Genomic DNA, 16138 nt, shown 5'->3' with positions numbered 1-16138 from the left:
TTGCCCTCAAATCACGCTGCCCCATCAATACCCAGAGGAGTATTCTGTGTAGGTTCTGGTGCTCTGGAAAGCAAATATTAAAAATGATCATGCCCCAGTGCCACACATGTCCCCTGACAACTGCACAAGCATGGCACCCTGGGGATGTAATTAGCTGTCAGCTTTGATCCCTCTCCTGAATTCCAGCGACCATGTTTGGGATGCGAGTTGGAAGATTCAGAAGCAGTGATCTCCAGAAAGTCTCATCCTTTGTCTTGGAGGGAAGCCTCAGCCGAGTCTAGATAGGGAGAGTCAAGGACAGCCTTGGGGGTTCACCCTCGTCATGCAGAAGGACTGGCATCTGCCATTGATCAGACTGGCATTCTCTATAATGACAAACATGCGGGCAGTTTCCTCCTGCAATGAATTTCAGGGCATTCTTGGTTGTCTGCTCCTTCATTGTAGTCTGAGTCCTGCTCAAGGATGGTGGGTGTGCTAGAAATAGAATTATTTTAAATTCTGTTGTTTAAGTTGTCAAATATAGATTGTTGTGGAAAGCCATATGACAGAGTCGGAGGCGTAAACATGGGAAAGGATTGAAGACACTTTGCTGGGAATGTCCTTTGGAAATAGACAATTAAGCGCCTGCCATTATGAATGGTGCTAAGACACAGTCACTGGCAAGGCCATGCAAGCTACCAAGATTTTTCAAAACCATCCAGAACAGCAAGGAGACATCTGATTGCTAGCAACGGGTATAGCTATAAAAAGAGATCTTATCCCTGGGCCATCATGTGAATTTGCCTTTTCTTGGCCTTTGTATTTTGCATTCAGTTCTTATCCTCATATCTTTCTATTGAGTGAAGAGTCACACTTAGCTTGAAGACGGATAGGGCCGGGAGCCAGTTCAGCCATTGCAATGTTCATTTCCCTTCATCGGGAGCCAGGTCCTTCAAGCGTTTGATGATTTCTTTTGACATTGTCTTGGGAACTTCTCTGTCCTTCACAAAAGCCTACCCATACGTAGTTCTGCTTCCAACACTGGCTACTATGAGGAAAGTCCTGAAGGAAGGGGTTATGCCATTTGCTGACAGGCCTGTGGTTGGCATGACCCAGCTGCTTGCTAGCCTGTGTCTTGGGTCATTTAGTGTAAGTACTACCCTGAGCATCTTTCTGAGGGGAAACATCTCCCGCAGGTTTGGACCTTTATGAGCTACACTTGGCAGGAGGTATACAGCCCATTAACACATGGAGTGGATCAGAAAACCATGGGGCACATCCTGTCTTGTCCCCGCCCATTATTGCCTTTGTGCGTGACCCTCTGTAAGGGCACCATGTGTGTCAAAACCGAGTTCATATTACAACTCAGTCACCTACCATGGTTTTGTCTTCTGTGGGAAGACAGAGCCTCTCTTTTGCAGTACCAGAAGGTGGTATGGGAACCAAGGGCACGCTGGGCCAAGAATAGGGTGTAACTCCTGGTACTCTAGTGGCCTCCCACAGAGGCATCTGCTCTTTCTCATCCCCACCATCCCTCCCTCAGCCTTCCTTTGGCCTCTTCTGACCTCTCTGAGTTCGTCACCCTGGCTGTGGTCAGCACGACCCTGCATGACTCACTGTGGCACATCTGCCGGCCATGGGCTGACTCAGGCTCCACTGTCATTTGTTTCCTATCAGCTTCAGGGTTTCTGGGCCTGTGTGAACGTGCCAGTCACTCGAACTGTGTCATTTCCCCTTTTCATTGTGCACACTGTTGTGATCAAAGGGGATCTATACTCAGTAGAGGCACAGCTGGGAGGCGGTAATAGAAGGTGGAAGGCTCATGCCAAGCTGAATGAAGACTGTTGTCCTAATTGCAAATTCCCCGCTTTCCAGGCTGTATGTTTGAAGGTGTGCAGTACCAAGAAGGAGAAGAATTCCAGCCGGAAGGAAGCAAATGTATCAAGTGCTCCTGTGTTGTAAGTACTGCTCTGCTCAGATGGTCCTTAGGGTTGACCACTTCGTGCCTTTACTAAGAGCAGAGGTATCTTCTACATTCTCCTCATTAGAATCTCACGATGCAGAGCCCCGGGAGAACCCACTCCATGTGAGGCAAGCTTCTCAACTCTGGTGATGTTCACCTTCTGGGCTAGGGTTCTATGCGATGGACCTGTTTGCATGCATTCATTGCAGAATGTTCAACAGTATCCCTGGGCTTGCTCTAATAGATCCACAGTCATATAATAATCGCTGTCTGCAGACCTTGTTTAGTTATACTCTGGAGAGCAAACTGACCTCTCATTAAGATCCACTGTCCCCTCAAACAGCGGAATCCCTCCACCCCATTTGGGGAAGACCATGGGTCTTCTGTTTCATGAAGCAGAGCGGCTTCTGGCCGTGGGACCTTTAACTTCATTGCCGTCAAAGTGGGAAGTGAATGAGAACAAACAGTCTCTGTGTGTTCTGTGGGGTGAGAGAAGGTTGGTCACCTGGGGTTGTAGGGAACTGATGGGAGGAGATTGCTCAAAAATAACCCTAGAAATTAGGGAGACAACCATAGACCCATCTTTTCAAGCATGCTTAAGAATGAGGAAGAGTTTGGCCTGTGCTCTGATTTTAAAGGGAATTTTTATTTTTATTTATTTATTTATTTTTATTTATTTATTTTTTTGATTTTCGAGACAGGGTTTCTCCATCGCTTTTTTGGTTCCTGTCCTGGAACTAGCTCTTGTAGACCAGGCTGGCCTCGAACTCACAGAGATCCGCCTGCCTCTGCCTCCCGAGTGCTAGGATTAAAGGCCTGAGCCACCACCGCCTGGCTCAAAGGGAATTTTTAAATTAATGTATTTTATATCAGAAGTAAAACCAGTGGTGATGATGGTGATGGGGAGTCTGGTGTTCAGCTGTTGCTCCAGGAGATTTACAGTAGGAGTTAGTACAGCATCTACTTTTAGGAATACAGTTAGTGCTACAGCGTCTACTGTTAGGAATACAGTTAGTGCTACAGCGTCTACTGTTAGGAATACAGTTAGTGCTATAGTGTATATTGTTTGGAATACAGTTAATGCTACAGCATCTACTATTGTTTGGAATACAGTTAGTGCTGCGGCATCTACTCTTAGGAATACAGTTAGTGCTACAGCGTCTACTGTTAGGAATACAGTTAGTGCTATAGTGTATATTGTTTGGAATACAGTTAATGCTACAGCATCTACTATTGTTTGGAATACAGTTAGTGCTGCGGCATCTACTGTTAGGAATACAGTTAGTGCTACAGCGTCTACTGTTAGGAATACAGTTAGTGCTACAGCGTCTACTGTTAGGAATACAGTTAGTGCTACAGCATCTACTGTTAGGAATACAGTTAGTGCTACAGCGTCTACTGTTAGGAATACAGTTAGTGCTACAGCGTCTACTGTTAGGAATACAGTTAGTGCTACAGCGTCTACTGTTAGGAATACAGTTAGTGCTACAGCGTCTACTGTTAGGAATACAGTTAGTGCTACAGCATCTACTGTTAGGAATACAGTTAGTGCTACAGCATCTACTGTTAGGAATACAGTTAGTGCTACAGTGTATACTGTTAGGAATACAGTTAGTGCTACAGTGTATACTGTTAGGAATACAGTTAGTGCTACAGCGTCTACTGTTAGGAATACAGTTAGTGCTACAGCGTCTACTGTTAGGAATACAGTTAGTGCTACAGTGTATACTGTTAGGAATACAGTTAGTGCTACAGCGTCTACTGTTAGGAATACAGTTAGTGCTACAGCGTCTACTGTTAGGAATACAGTTAGTGCTACAGTGTATACTGTTAGGAATACAGTTAGTGCTACAGCGTCTACTGTTAGGAATACAGTTAGCGCTACAGCGTCTACTGTTAGGAATACAGTTAGTGCTACAGTGTATACTATTAGGAATACAGTTAGTGCTATAGCGTCTACTGTTAGGAATACAGTTAGTGCTACAGTGTATACTGTTAGGAATACAGTTAGTGCTACAGCGTCTACTGTTAGGAATACAGTTAGTGCTACAGCGTCTAATGTTAGGAATACAGTTAGTGCTACAGCGTCTACTGTTAGGAATACAGTTAGTGCTACAGCGTCTTCTGTTAGGAATACAGTTAGTGCTACAGCGTCTACTGTTAAGAATACAGTTAGTGCTACAGCGTCTACTGTTAGGAATACAGTTAGTGCTACAGCGTCTGCTGTTAAGAATACAGTTAGTGCTACAGTGTATACTGTTAGGAATACAGTTAGTGCTACAGCGTATACTGTTAGGAATACAGTTAGTGCTACAGCGTCTACTGTTAGGAATACAGTTAGTGCTACAGTGTATACTGTTAGGAATACAGTTAGTGCTACAGTGTATACTGTTAGGAATACAGTTAGTGCTACAGCGTCTGCTGTTAAGAATACAGTTAGTGCTACAGTGTATTCTGTTAGGAATACAGTTAGTGCTACAGCATCTACTGTTAGGAATACAGTTAGTGCTACAGCATCTACTGTTAGGAATACAGTTAGTGCTACAGTGTATACTGTTAGGAATACAGTTAGTGCTACAGTGTATACTGTTAGGAATACAGTTAGTGCTACAGCGTCTACTGTTAGGAATACAGTTAGTGCTACAGTGTATACTGTTAGGAATACAGTTAGTGCTACAGTGTATACTGTTAGGAATAAAGTTAGTGCTACAGCGTCTACTGTTAGGAATACAGTTAGTGCTACAGTGTATACTGTTAGGAATACAGTTAGTGCTACAGCGTCTACTGTTAGGAATACAGTTAGTGCTACAGTGTATACTGTTAGGAATACAGTTAGTGCTACAGCGTCTACTGTTAGGAATACAGTTAGTGCTACAGCGTCTACTGTTAGGAATACAGTTAGTGCTACAGCGTCTACTGTTAAGAATACAGTTAGTGCTACAGCGTCTACTGTTAGGAATACAGTTAGTGCTACAGTGTATACTTAGGAATACAGTTAGTGCTATAGCGTATACTGTTAAGAATACAGTTAGTGCTACAGCGTCTACTGTTAGGAATACAGTTAGTGCTACGGCTTCTACTGTTAGGAATACAGTTAGTGCTACAGCGTCTGCTGTTAAGAATACAGTTAGTGCTACAGTGTATACTGTTAGGAATACAGTTAGTGCTACAGTGTATACTGTTAGGAATACAGTTAGTGCCACAGCGTCTGCTGTTAAGAATACAGTTAGTGCTACAGTGTATTCTGTTAGGAATACAGTTAGTGCTACAGCATCTACTGTTAGGAATACAGTTAGTGCTACAGCATCTACTGTTAGGAATACAGTTAGTGCTACAGTGTATACTGTTAGGAATACAGTTAGTGCTACAGTGTATACTGTTAGGAATACAGTTAGTGCTACAGCGTCTACTGTTAGGAATACAGTTAGTGCTACAGTGTATACTGTTAGGAATACAGTTAGTGCTACAGTGTATACTGTTAGGAATACAGTTAGTGCTACAGCGTCTACTGTTAGGAATACAGTTGGTGCTACAGTGTATACTGTTAGGAATACAGTTAGTGCTACAGCGTCTACTGTTAGGAATACAGTTAGTGCTACAGTGTATACTGTTAGGAATACAGTTAGTGCTATAGCGTCTACTGTTAGGAATACAGTTAGTGCTACAGTGTATACTGTTAGGAATACAGTTAGTGCTACAGCGTCTACTGTTAGGAATACAGTTAGTGCTACAGCGTCTACTGTTAGGAATACAGTTAGTGCTACAGCGTCTACTGTTAGGAATACAGTTAGTGCTACAGCGTCTACTGTTAAGAATACAGTTAGTGCTACAGCGTCTACTGTTAGGAATACAGTTAGTGCTACAGTGTATACTATTAGGAATACAGTTAGTGCTATAGCGTATACTGTTAAGAATACAGTTAGTGCTACAGCGTCTACTGTTAAGAATACAGTTAGTGCTACAGCGTCTACTGTTAGGAATACAGTTAGTGCTACAGCATCTACTGTTAGGAATACAGTTAGTGCTATAGTGTATATTGTTTGGAATACAGTTAATGCTACAGCATCTACTATTGTTTGGAATACAGTTAGTGCTGCGGCATCTACTGTTAGGAATACAGTTAGTGCTACAGCATCTACTGTTAGGAATACAGTTAGTGCTACAGCATCTACTGTTAGGAATACAGTTAGTGCTACAGTGTATACTGTTAGGAATACAGTTAGTGCTACAGTGTATACTGTTAGGAATACAGTTAGTGCTACAGCGTCTACTGTTAGGAATACAGTTAGTGCTACAGTGTATACTGTTAGGAATACAGTTAGTGCTACAGCGTCTACTGTTAGGAATACAGTTAGTGCTACAGCGTCTACTGTTAGGAATACAGTTAGTGCTACAGTGTATACTGTTAGGAATACAGTTAGTGCTACAGCGTCTACTGTTAGGAATACAGTTAGCGCTACAGCGTCTACTGTTAGGAATACAGTTAGTGCTACAGTGTATACTGTTAGGAATACAGTTAGTGCTATAGCGTCTACTGTTAGGAATACAGTTAGTGCTACAGTGTATACTGTTAGGAATACAGTTAGTGCTACAGTGTATACTGTTAGGAATACAGTTAGTGCTACAGTGTATACTGTTAGGAATACAGTTAGTGCTACAACGTCTACTGTTAGGAATACAGTTAGTGCTACAGTGTATAGTGTTAGGAATACAGTTAGTGCTACAGCGTCTACTGTTAGGAATACAGTTAGTGCTACAGCGTCTACTGTTAGGAATACAGTTAGTGCTACAGTGTATACTGTTAGGAATACAGTTAGTGCTACAGCGTCTACTGTTAGGAATACAGTTAGTGCTACAGCGTCTACTGTTAGGAATACAGTTAGTGCTACAGTGTATACTATTAGGAATACATTAGTGCTATAGCGTCTACTGTTAGGAATACAGTTAGTGCTACAGTGTATACTGTTAGGAATACAGTTAGTGCTACAGTGTATACTGTTAGGAATACAGTTAGTGCTACAGCGTCTACTGTTAGGAATACAGTTAGTGCTACAGCGTCTACTGTTAGGAATACAGTTAGTGCTACAGCGTCTACTGTTAGGAATACAGTTAGTGCTACAGCGTCTACTGTTAAGAATACAGTTAGTGCTACAGCGTCTACTGTTAGGAATACAGTTAGTGCTACAGCGTCTGCTGTTAAGAATACAGTTAGTGCTACAGTGTATACTGTTAGGAATACAGTTAGTGCTACAGTGTATACTGTTAGGAATACAGTTAGTGCTACAGCGTCTGCTGTTAAGAATACAGTTAGTGCTACAGTGTATTCTGTTAGGAATACAGTTAGTGCTACAGCATCTACTGTTAGGAATACAGTTAGTGCTACAGCATCTACTGTTAGGAATACAGTTAGTGCTACAGTGTATACTGTTAGGAATACAGTTAGTGCTACAGTGTATACTGTTAGGAATACAGTTAGTGCTACAGCGTCTACTGTTAGGAATACAGTTAGTGCTACAGTGTATACTGTTAGGAATAGAGTTAGTGCTACAGTGTATACTGTTAGGAATACAGTTAGTGCTACAGCGTCTACTGTTAGGAATACAGTTAGTGCTACAGTGTATACTATTAGGAATACAGTTAGTGCTATAGCGTATACTGTTAAGAATACAGTTAGTGCTACAGCGTCTACTGTTAGGAGTACAGTTAGTGCTACAGCGTCTACTGTTAGGAATACAGTTAGTGCTACAGCGTCTACTGTTAGGAATACAGTTAGTGCTACAGTGTATACTATTAGGAATACAGTTAGTGCTATAGCGTATACTGTTAAGAATACAGTTAGTGCTACAGCGTCTACTGTTAGGAATACAGTTAGTGCTACAGCGTCTACTGTTAGGAATACAGTTAGCGCTACAGCGTCTACTGTTAGGAATACAGTTAGTACTACAGTGTATACTGTTAGGAATACAGTTAGTGCTATAGCGTCTACCGTTAGGAATACAGTTAGTGCTACAGCGTCTACTGTTAGGAATACAGTTAGTGCTACAGCGTCTACTGTTAGGAATACAGTTAGTACTACAGTGTATACTGTTAGGAATACAGTTAGTGCTACAGCATCTACTGTTAGGAATACAGTTAGTACTATAGTGTATATTGTTTGGAATACAGTTAATGCTACAGCATCTACTATTGTTTTGAATACAGTTAGTGCTGCGGCATCTACTGTTAGGAATACAGTTAGTACTACAGCATATACTGTTAGGAATACAGTTAGTGCTACAGTGTATACTGTTAGGAATACAGTTATTGCTACAGTGTATACTGTTAGGAATACAGTTAGTGCTACAGCGTCTACTGTTAGGAATACAGTTAGTGCTACAGTGTATACTGTTAGGAATACAGTTAGTGCTACAGCGTCTACTGTTAGGAATACAGTTAGTGCTACAGCGTCTACTGTTAGGAATACAGTTAGTGCTACAGCGTCTACTGTTAGGAATACAGTTAGCGCTACAGCGTCTACTGTTAGGAATACAGTTAGTGCTACAGTGTATACTATTAGGAATACAGTTAGTGCTATAGCGTCTACTGTTAGGAATACAGTTAGTGCTACAGTGTATACTGTTAGGAATACAGTTAGTGCTACAGCGTCTACTGTTAGGAATACAGTTAGCGCTACAGCGTCTACTGTTAGGAATACAGTTAGTGCTACAGTGTATACTATTAGGAATACAGTTAGTGCTATAGCGTCTACTGTTAGGAATACAGTTAGTGCTACAGTGTATACTGTTAGGAATACAGTTAGTGCTACAGTGTATACTGTTAGGAATACAGTTAGTGCTACAGCGTCTACTGTTAGGAATACAGTTAGTGCTACAGTGTATAATGTTAGGAATACAGTTAGTGCTACAGTGTATACTGTTAGGAATACAGTTAGTGCTACAGCGTCTACTGTTAGGAATACAGTTAGTGCTACAGTGTATACTGTTAGGAATACAGTTAGTGCTACAGTGTATACTGTTAGGAATACAGTTAGTGCTACAGTGTATACTGTTAGGAATACAGTTAGTGCTACAGCGTCTACTGTTAGGAATACAGTTAGTGCTACAGTGTATACTGTTAGGAATACAGTTAGTGCTACAGCGTCTACTGTTAGGAATACAGTTAGTGCTACAGCGTCTACTGTTAGGAATACAGTTAGTGCTACAGCATCTACTGTTAGGAATACAGTTAGTGCTACAGCGTCTACTGTTAGGAATACAGTTAGTGCTACAGTGTATACTGTTAGGAATACAGTTAGTGCTACAGCGTCTACTGTTAGGAATACAGTTAGTGCTACAGTGTATACTGTTAGGAATACAGTTAGTGCTATAGCGTCTACTGTTAGGAATACAGTTAGTGCTACAGTGTATACTGTTAGAAATACAGTTAGTGCTACAGCATCTACTGTTAGGAATACAGTTAGTGCTACAGCGTCTACTGTTAGGAATACAGTTAGTGCTACAGCGTCTACTGTTAGGAATACAGTTAGTGCTACAGCGTCTACTGTTAAGAATACAGTTAGTGCTACAGCGTCTACTGTTAGGAATACAGTTAGTGCTACAGTGTATACTATTAGGAATACAGTTAGTGCTATAGCGTATACTGTTAAGAATACAGTTAGTGCTACAGCGTCTACTGTTAGGAATACAGTTAGTGCTACAACGTCTACTGTTAGGAATACAGTTAGTGCTACAGCGTCTACTGTTAGGAATACAGTTAGTACTACAGTGTATACTGTTAGGAATACAGTTAGTGCTATAGCGTCTACTGTTAGGAATACAGTTAGTGCTACAGCGTCTACTGTTAGGAATACAGTTAGTGCTACAGCGTCTACTGTTAGGAATACAGTTAGTACTACAGTGTATACTGTTAGGAATACAGTTAGTGCTACAGCATCTACTGTTAGGAATACAGTTAGTACTATAGTGTATATTGTTTGGAATACAGTTAATGCTACAGCATCTACTATTGTTTTGAATACAGTTAGTGCTGCGGCATCTACTGTTAGGAATACAGTTAGTACTACAGCATATACTGTTAGGAATACAGTTAGTGCTACAGTGTATACTGTTAGGAATACAGTTAGTGCTACAGCGTCTACTGTTTGGAATACAGTTAGTGCTACAGTGTATACTGTTAGGAATACAGTTAGTGCTACAGCGTCTACTGTTAGGAATACAGTTAGTGCTACAGTGTATACTGTTAGGAATACAGTTAGTGCTACAGCGTCTACTGTTAGGAATACAGTTAGTGCTACAGTGTATACTGTTAGGAATACAGTTAGTGCTACAGCGTCTACTGTTAGGAATACAGTTAGTGCTACAGTGTATACTGTTAGGAATACAGTTAGTGCTATAGCGTCTACTGTTAGGAATACAGTTAGTGCTACAGTGTATACTGTTAGAAATACAGTTAGTGCTACAGCATCTACTGTTAGGAATACAGTTAGTGCTACAGCGTCTACTGTTAGGAATACAGTTAGTGCTACAGCGTCTACTGTTAGGAATACAGTTAGTGCTACAGCGTCTACTGTTAAGAATACAGTTAGTGCTACAGCGTCTACTGTTAGGAATACAGTTAGTGCTACAGTGTATACTATTAGGAATACAGTTAGTGCTATAGCGTATACTGTTAAGAATACAGTTAGTGCTACAGCGTCTACTGTTAGGAATACAGTTAGTGCTACAGCGTCTACTGTTAGGAATACAGTTAGTGCTACAGCGTCTACTGTTAGGAATACAGTTAGTACTACAGTGTATACTGTTAGGAATACAGTTAGTGCTATAGCGTCTACTGTTAGGAATACAGTTAGTGCTACAGCGTCTACTGTTAGGAATACAGTTAGTGCTACAGCGTCTACTGTTAGGAATACAGTTAGTACTACAGTGTATACTGTTAGGAATACAGTTAGTGCTACAGCATCTACTGTTAGGAATACAGTTAGTACTATAGTGTATATTGTTTGGAATACAGTTAATGCTACAGCATCTACTATTGTTTTGAATACAGTTAGTGCTGCGGCATCTACTATTAGGAATACAGTTAGTACTACAGCATATACTGTTAGGAATACAGTTAGTGCTACAGTGTATACTGTTAGGAATACAGTTATTGCTACAGTGTATACTGTTAGGAATACAGTTAGTGCTACAGTGTATACTATTAGGAATACAGTTAGTGCTATAGCGTCTACTGTTAGGAATACAGTTAGTGCTACAGTGTATACTGTTAGGAATACAGTTAGTGCTACAGCGTCTACTGTTAGGAATACAGTTAGTGCTACAGCGTCTACTGTTAGGAATACAGTTAGTGCTACAGTGTATACTGTTAGGAATACAGTTAGTGCTACAGCGTCTACTGTTAGGAATACAGTTAGCGCTACAGCGTCTACTGTTAGGAATACAGTTAGTGCTACAGTGTATACTATTAGGAATACAGTTAGTGCTATAGCGTCTACTGTTAGGAATACAGTTAGTGCTACAGTGTATACTGTTAGGAATACAGTTAGTGCTACAGCGTCTACTGTTAGGAATACAGTTAGTGCTACAGCGTCTACTGTTAGGAATACAGTTAGTGCTACAGTGTATACTGTTAGGAATACAGTTAGTGCTACAGCGTCTACTGTTAGGAATACAGTTAGCGCTACAGCGTCTACTGTTAGGAATACAGTTAATGCTACAGTGTATACTATTAGGAATACAGTTAGTGCTATAGCGTCTACTGTTAGGAATACAGTTAGTGCTACAGTGTATACTGTTAGGAATACAGTTAGTGCTACAGCGTCTACTGTTAGGAATACAGTTAGTGCTACAGTGTATAATGTTAGGAATACAGTTAGTGCTACAGTGTATACTGTTAGGAATACAGTTAGTGCTACAGTGTATACTGTTAGGAATACAGTTAGTGCTACAGCGTCTACTGTTAGGAATACAGTTAGTGCTACAGTGTATACTGTTAGGAATACAGTTAGTGCTACAGCGTCTACTGTTAGGAATACAGTTAGTGCTACAGTGTATACTGTTAGGAATACAGTTAGTGCTACAGCGTCTACTGTTAGGAATACAGTTAGTGCTACAGCATCTACTGTTAGGAATACAGTTAGTGCTATAGCGTCTACTGTTAGGAATACAGTTAGTGCTACATTGTATACTGTTAGAAATACAGTTAGTGCTACAGCATCTACTGTTAGGAATACAGTTAGTGCTACAGCGTCTACTGTTAGGAATACAGTTAGTGCTACAGCGTCTACTTTTAGGAATACAGTTAGTGCTACAGCGTCTACTGTTAAGAATACAGTTAGTGCTACAGCGTCTACTGTTAGGAATACAGTTAGTGCTACAGTGTATACTATTAGGAATACAGTTAGTGCTATAGCGTATACTGTTAAGAATACAGTTAGTGCTACAGCGTCTACTGTTAGGAATACAGTTAGTGCTACAGCGTCTACTGTTAGGAATACAGTTAGTGCTACAGCGTCTACTGTTAGGAATACAGTTAGTGCTACAGCATCTACTGTTAGGAATACAGTTAGTGCTATAGTGTATATTGTTTGCAATACAGTTAATGCTACAGCATCTACTATTGTTTGGAATACAGTTAGTGCTGCGGCATCTACTGTTAGGAATACAGTTAGTGCTACAGCATCTACTGTTAGGAATACAGTTAGTGCTACAGTGTATACTGTTAGGAATACAGTTAGTGCTACAGTGTATACTGTTAGGAATACAGTTAGTGCTACAGCGTCTACTGTTAGGAATACAGTTAGTGCTACAGTGTATACTGTTAGGAATACAGTTAGTGCTACAGCGTCTACTGTTAGGAATACAGTTAGTGCTACAGCGTCTACTGTTAGGAATACAGTTAGTGCTACAGCGTCTACTGTTAGGAATACAGTTAGTGCTACAGCGTCTACTGTTAAGAATACAGTTAGTGCTACAGCGTCTACTGTTAGGAATACAGTTAGTGCTACAGTGTATACTATTAGGAATACAGTTAGTGCTATAGCGTATACTGTTAAGAATACAGTTAGTGCTACAGCGTCTACTGTTAGGAATACAGTTAGTGCTACAGCGTCTACTTTTAGGAATACAGTTAGTGCTACAGCGTCTACTGTTAGGAATACAGTTAGTACTACAGCGTATACTGTTAGGAATACAGTTAGTGCTATAGCGTCTACTCTTAGGAATACAGTTAGTGCTACAGCGTCTACTGTTAGGAATACAGTTAGTGCTACAGCGTCTTCTGTTAGGAATACAGTTAGTACTACAGTGTATACTGTTAGGAATACAGTTAGGGCTACAGTGTATACTGTTAGGAATACAGTTAGTGCTACAGTGTATACTATTAGGAATACAGTTAGTGCTACAGCATCTACTGTTAGGAATACAGTTAGTGCTACAGTGTATACTATTAGGAATACAGTTAGTGCTACAGCATCTACTGTTAGGAATACAGTTAGGGCTACAGTGTATACTGTTAGGAATACAGTTAGTGCTACAGTGTATACTATTAGGAATACAGTTAGTGCTACAGCGTCTACTGTTAGGAATACAGTTAGTGCTACAGTGTATACTATTAGGAATACAGTTAGTGCTACAGCATCTACTGTTAGGAATACAGTTAGTGCTACAGTGTATACTATTAGGAATACAGTTAGTGCTACAGCGTCTACTGTTAGGAATACAGTTAGTGCTACAGTGTATACTGTTAGCAATACAGTTAGTAGTATAGCATATGATTTGAGAACATGCATCTCATGAGTCACCGGTGACACAGATGCGTCTTAGTATATTAAGAAGAAATACACAAGGAGCACTACCTTCTGAATCTTACTAAAGCAGAAGCATGTGGTGCCCCAGGAGTCATAGCTCTCCATACATCTTTTCTACTGCAGCACAAGCCCATTTAACCTCGAGTCAAGACCAGAGTAAACATGTCCAGGCTCACGTGATGGTGTTTGTATAGAGGGCAAGGAAAGGAAGGAAGAGAGGCAGGGAGCAAGGGAAGACGAGGAATATATATGCATATATCTAGATATAAAACAACATAGGATTCATGCCATATATTACAAACACAGTAGGAACTTCCTAATGGAAACAAACACGAGCCTGTATATTTCCACACATCTTTATTTTCTCTCTTACTATGAGCCAATAGCTTTATCCTATTTTTTTACATTAGTGATTTCTACCTTTTTGTTAAAAATTGTCTTTTTCTAGATTTTTTTCCTTCTATATTTCCGTATTGTAACATGTAATATTTTCTGTTCCTTTTTTCCCCTAATGTCAATCTTTTGGGAGTAGGTGGAGGAAAAACAAGGCAGATTTCAATAGGAAATTGTAAATGTCTGTATCAGCAAATTGTTTTTCTACAAAAGGTGTGCCAAAATCAGACAGTCAACCCTCCAAGGGGAAGAACCTTGGCAGGTGCCAAGAAAGATGAGAAACCTCTGTAGTTTTGCCAACGATGTCAGTCAGAAGTTTCCAGAATTGGGACTGGAAATGAGTTTATGTGTACAGGGATCACAGACTTAATATACCGAGGCATGTGGATTTTATGTGTTTTTAAATTCACTGTGTGCAGAATGAAACACACCAAAGGCCAAGTTCAGGCCCCGGAAGTCCTGTTTTCATTTCCAGTTGAGAAAAGTAGAAATCTAAAGATGTTTGTCCAAGTTTTCCTGCTTAGTTGCTTCTCCACAGACCTGTAACGTCTGTCCCTTCCTGTAGGTTAACCCAGCTTCCTGTGTGCCTGTAGTCGTAGCTTCCTTCTGATTCTCTTGGTTGCTGTCCTCATCCCTTGAAGTGTAGCTCCTGGCTTTGGTAATGTTGCTCATTGCTAGTCTTTACCAGTGGTTCTTAACCTGTGGGTTGTGACCTTTTGGGGTCACAGATTAAATATCAGGTTATTTACATTACAATTCATAACAGTACCAAAGTTACAGTTATGAAGTAGCAGCGAAATGAGTTCATGGCTGGGGGGTCACCACAACTTGAGGAGCTGTATTGAAGGGTCACAGCATCAGGAAGATTGAGAACCACTTCTTTAGATTACTAGAATAAAGTTGAGGGCAGGGTGTGTTGTCCCCTAGCATACGGGGGAGTTCAGAGCAATTATGAATACAAAAGTTTGAGGTATAAACTTTTGCTTAGTAGCTCATTGTAAAAATGGTCTGCATTTAAATTTTCATTTTTCTATCTTTTTGATGTAGTTTGTTTTTAAAGAATGAAAGAGAAAGTGATGGCTGGGCAGCTGATGTCTGGGTGCAGGGGCTTTGGGTATGCTTGCTTGTGATTGTCCCAAACCTGTGGTCTCACTTTGTTGCTTACCAGGGTCATCCAGCAGCTGGGCTGGGAATTTTGATGTGTAAAGCATGAGGTAACTTCTTTCCGAGTGACCCGGAAGATTTTCACCAGTTCACTGGGAGACAGAATGCTTGTCTGAGAAGGTTCTATGGATAGCAGATGGGGAAGGTTCCACCAATTAGCTGGGCTAGGGTACGTGGAGGGGCATTTGGAGCATTGGTCTTTAGACTTCCTCTACAGAGCAGGACCAGGTGCTTTAACAAAAAGCCAAGAGCTAGTGTGGCATATATAGTAATGCAAGTATACTTGTGTATTCATATGTGTAAATGATATTGTTTTTCTCTCAGAATCTATTAGAGATTGATTTCAGACCTCCTGTGAATCCAGAAATCAGATGATGTTTAAGTCCTTTATGTAGATTTGTGAAATTTCATAGTAATCACGTGTAATATATGCACATTCTTCTGTACACTCAAGGTAGTCATTAGATTACTTAGAAGACCTAAAAATGTAAATGATGTGTAAATTTTATCATATTCTAATCGTGTAAATAATTATTTTACTCTTGTATTTGGGGAATAATGACAAAAATCATTTGATATGGTCGGTATAGACAGCTTCCCAAATCTCCTTGCCTCTGTGAGTGGTTCTATCCATAGCTGAATAGCCCATGGGTGAGGAGAGACAACTGTATTCATGCGGATATATATTTGTGTGCACATAGCCTGTTTGTTTATATACGCATACAGACATGAATATACAAATCTCTGTGCAAACCTATATAAGCAGTACCATAAACACTAATGTGAAAACACGCTTGCATATCTAAATTTGGATTTCTCTAGAAACAGATCCT

General features: G+C 40.4%; 1 protein-coding gene across 2 annotated transcripts in view; it reads left to right on the top strand.

The window, feature by feature from the left end:
• The window catches only part of Bmper (BMP binding endothelial regulator), a 263284-nt gene that overhangs the window by 66510 nt on the left and 180636 nt on the right, over window positions 1-16138 (top strand). For both annotated transcript variants that reach the window (XM_075966511.1, XM_075966510.1), the window contains exon 6: window positions 1855-1937. In XM_075966511.1, the coding sequence (XP_075822626.1) occupies window positions 1855-1937 (83 nt within the window). The remainder of the gene's footprint in view (window positions 1-1854; window positions 1938-16138) is intronic.

This window comes from Microtus pennsylvanicus, chromosome 3, assembly GCF_037038515.1.
Source record: "Microtus pennsylvanicus isolate mMicPen1 chromosome 3, mMicPen1.hap1, whole genome shotgun sequence".
Taxonomy (NCBI): Eukaryota; Metazoa; Chordata; class Mammalia; order Rodentia; family Cricetidae; genus Microtus; species Microtus pennsylvanicus.
The sequence above is the reverse complement of the archived record's forward strand: the minus strand, read 5'-3'. Positions and strand labels throughout refer to the sequence as shown.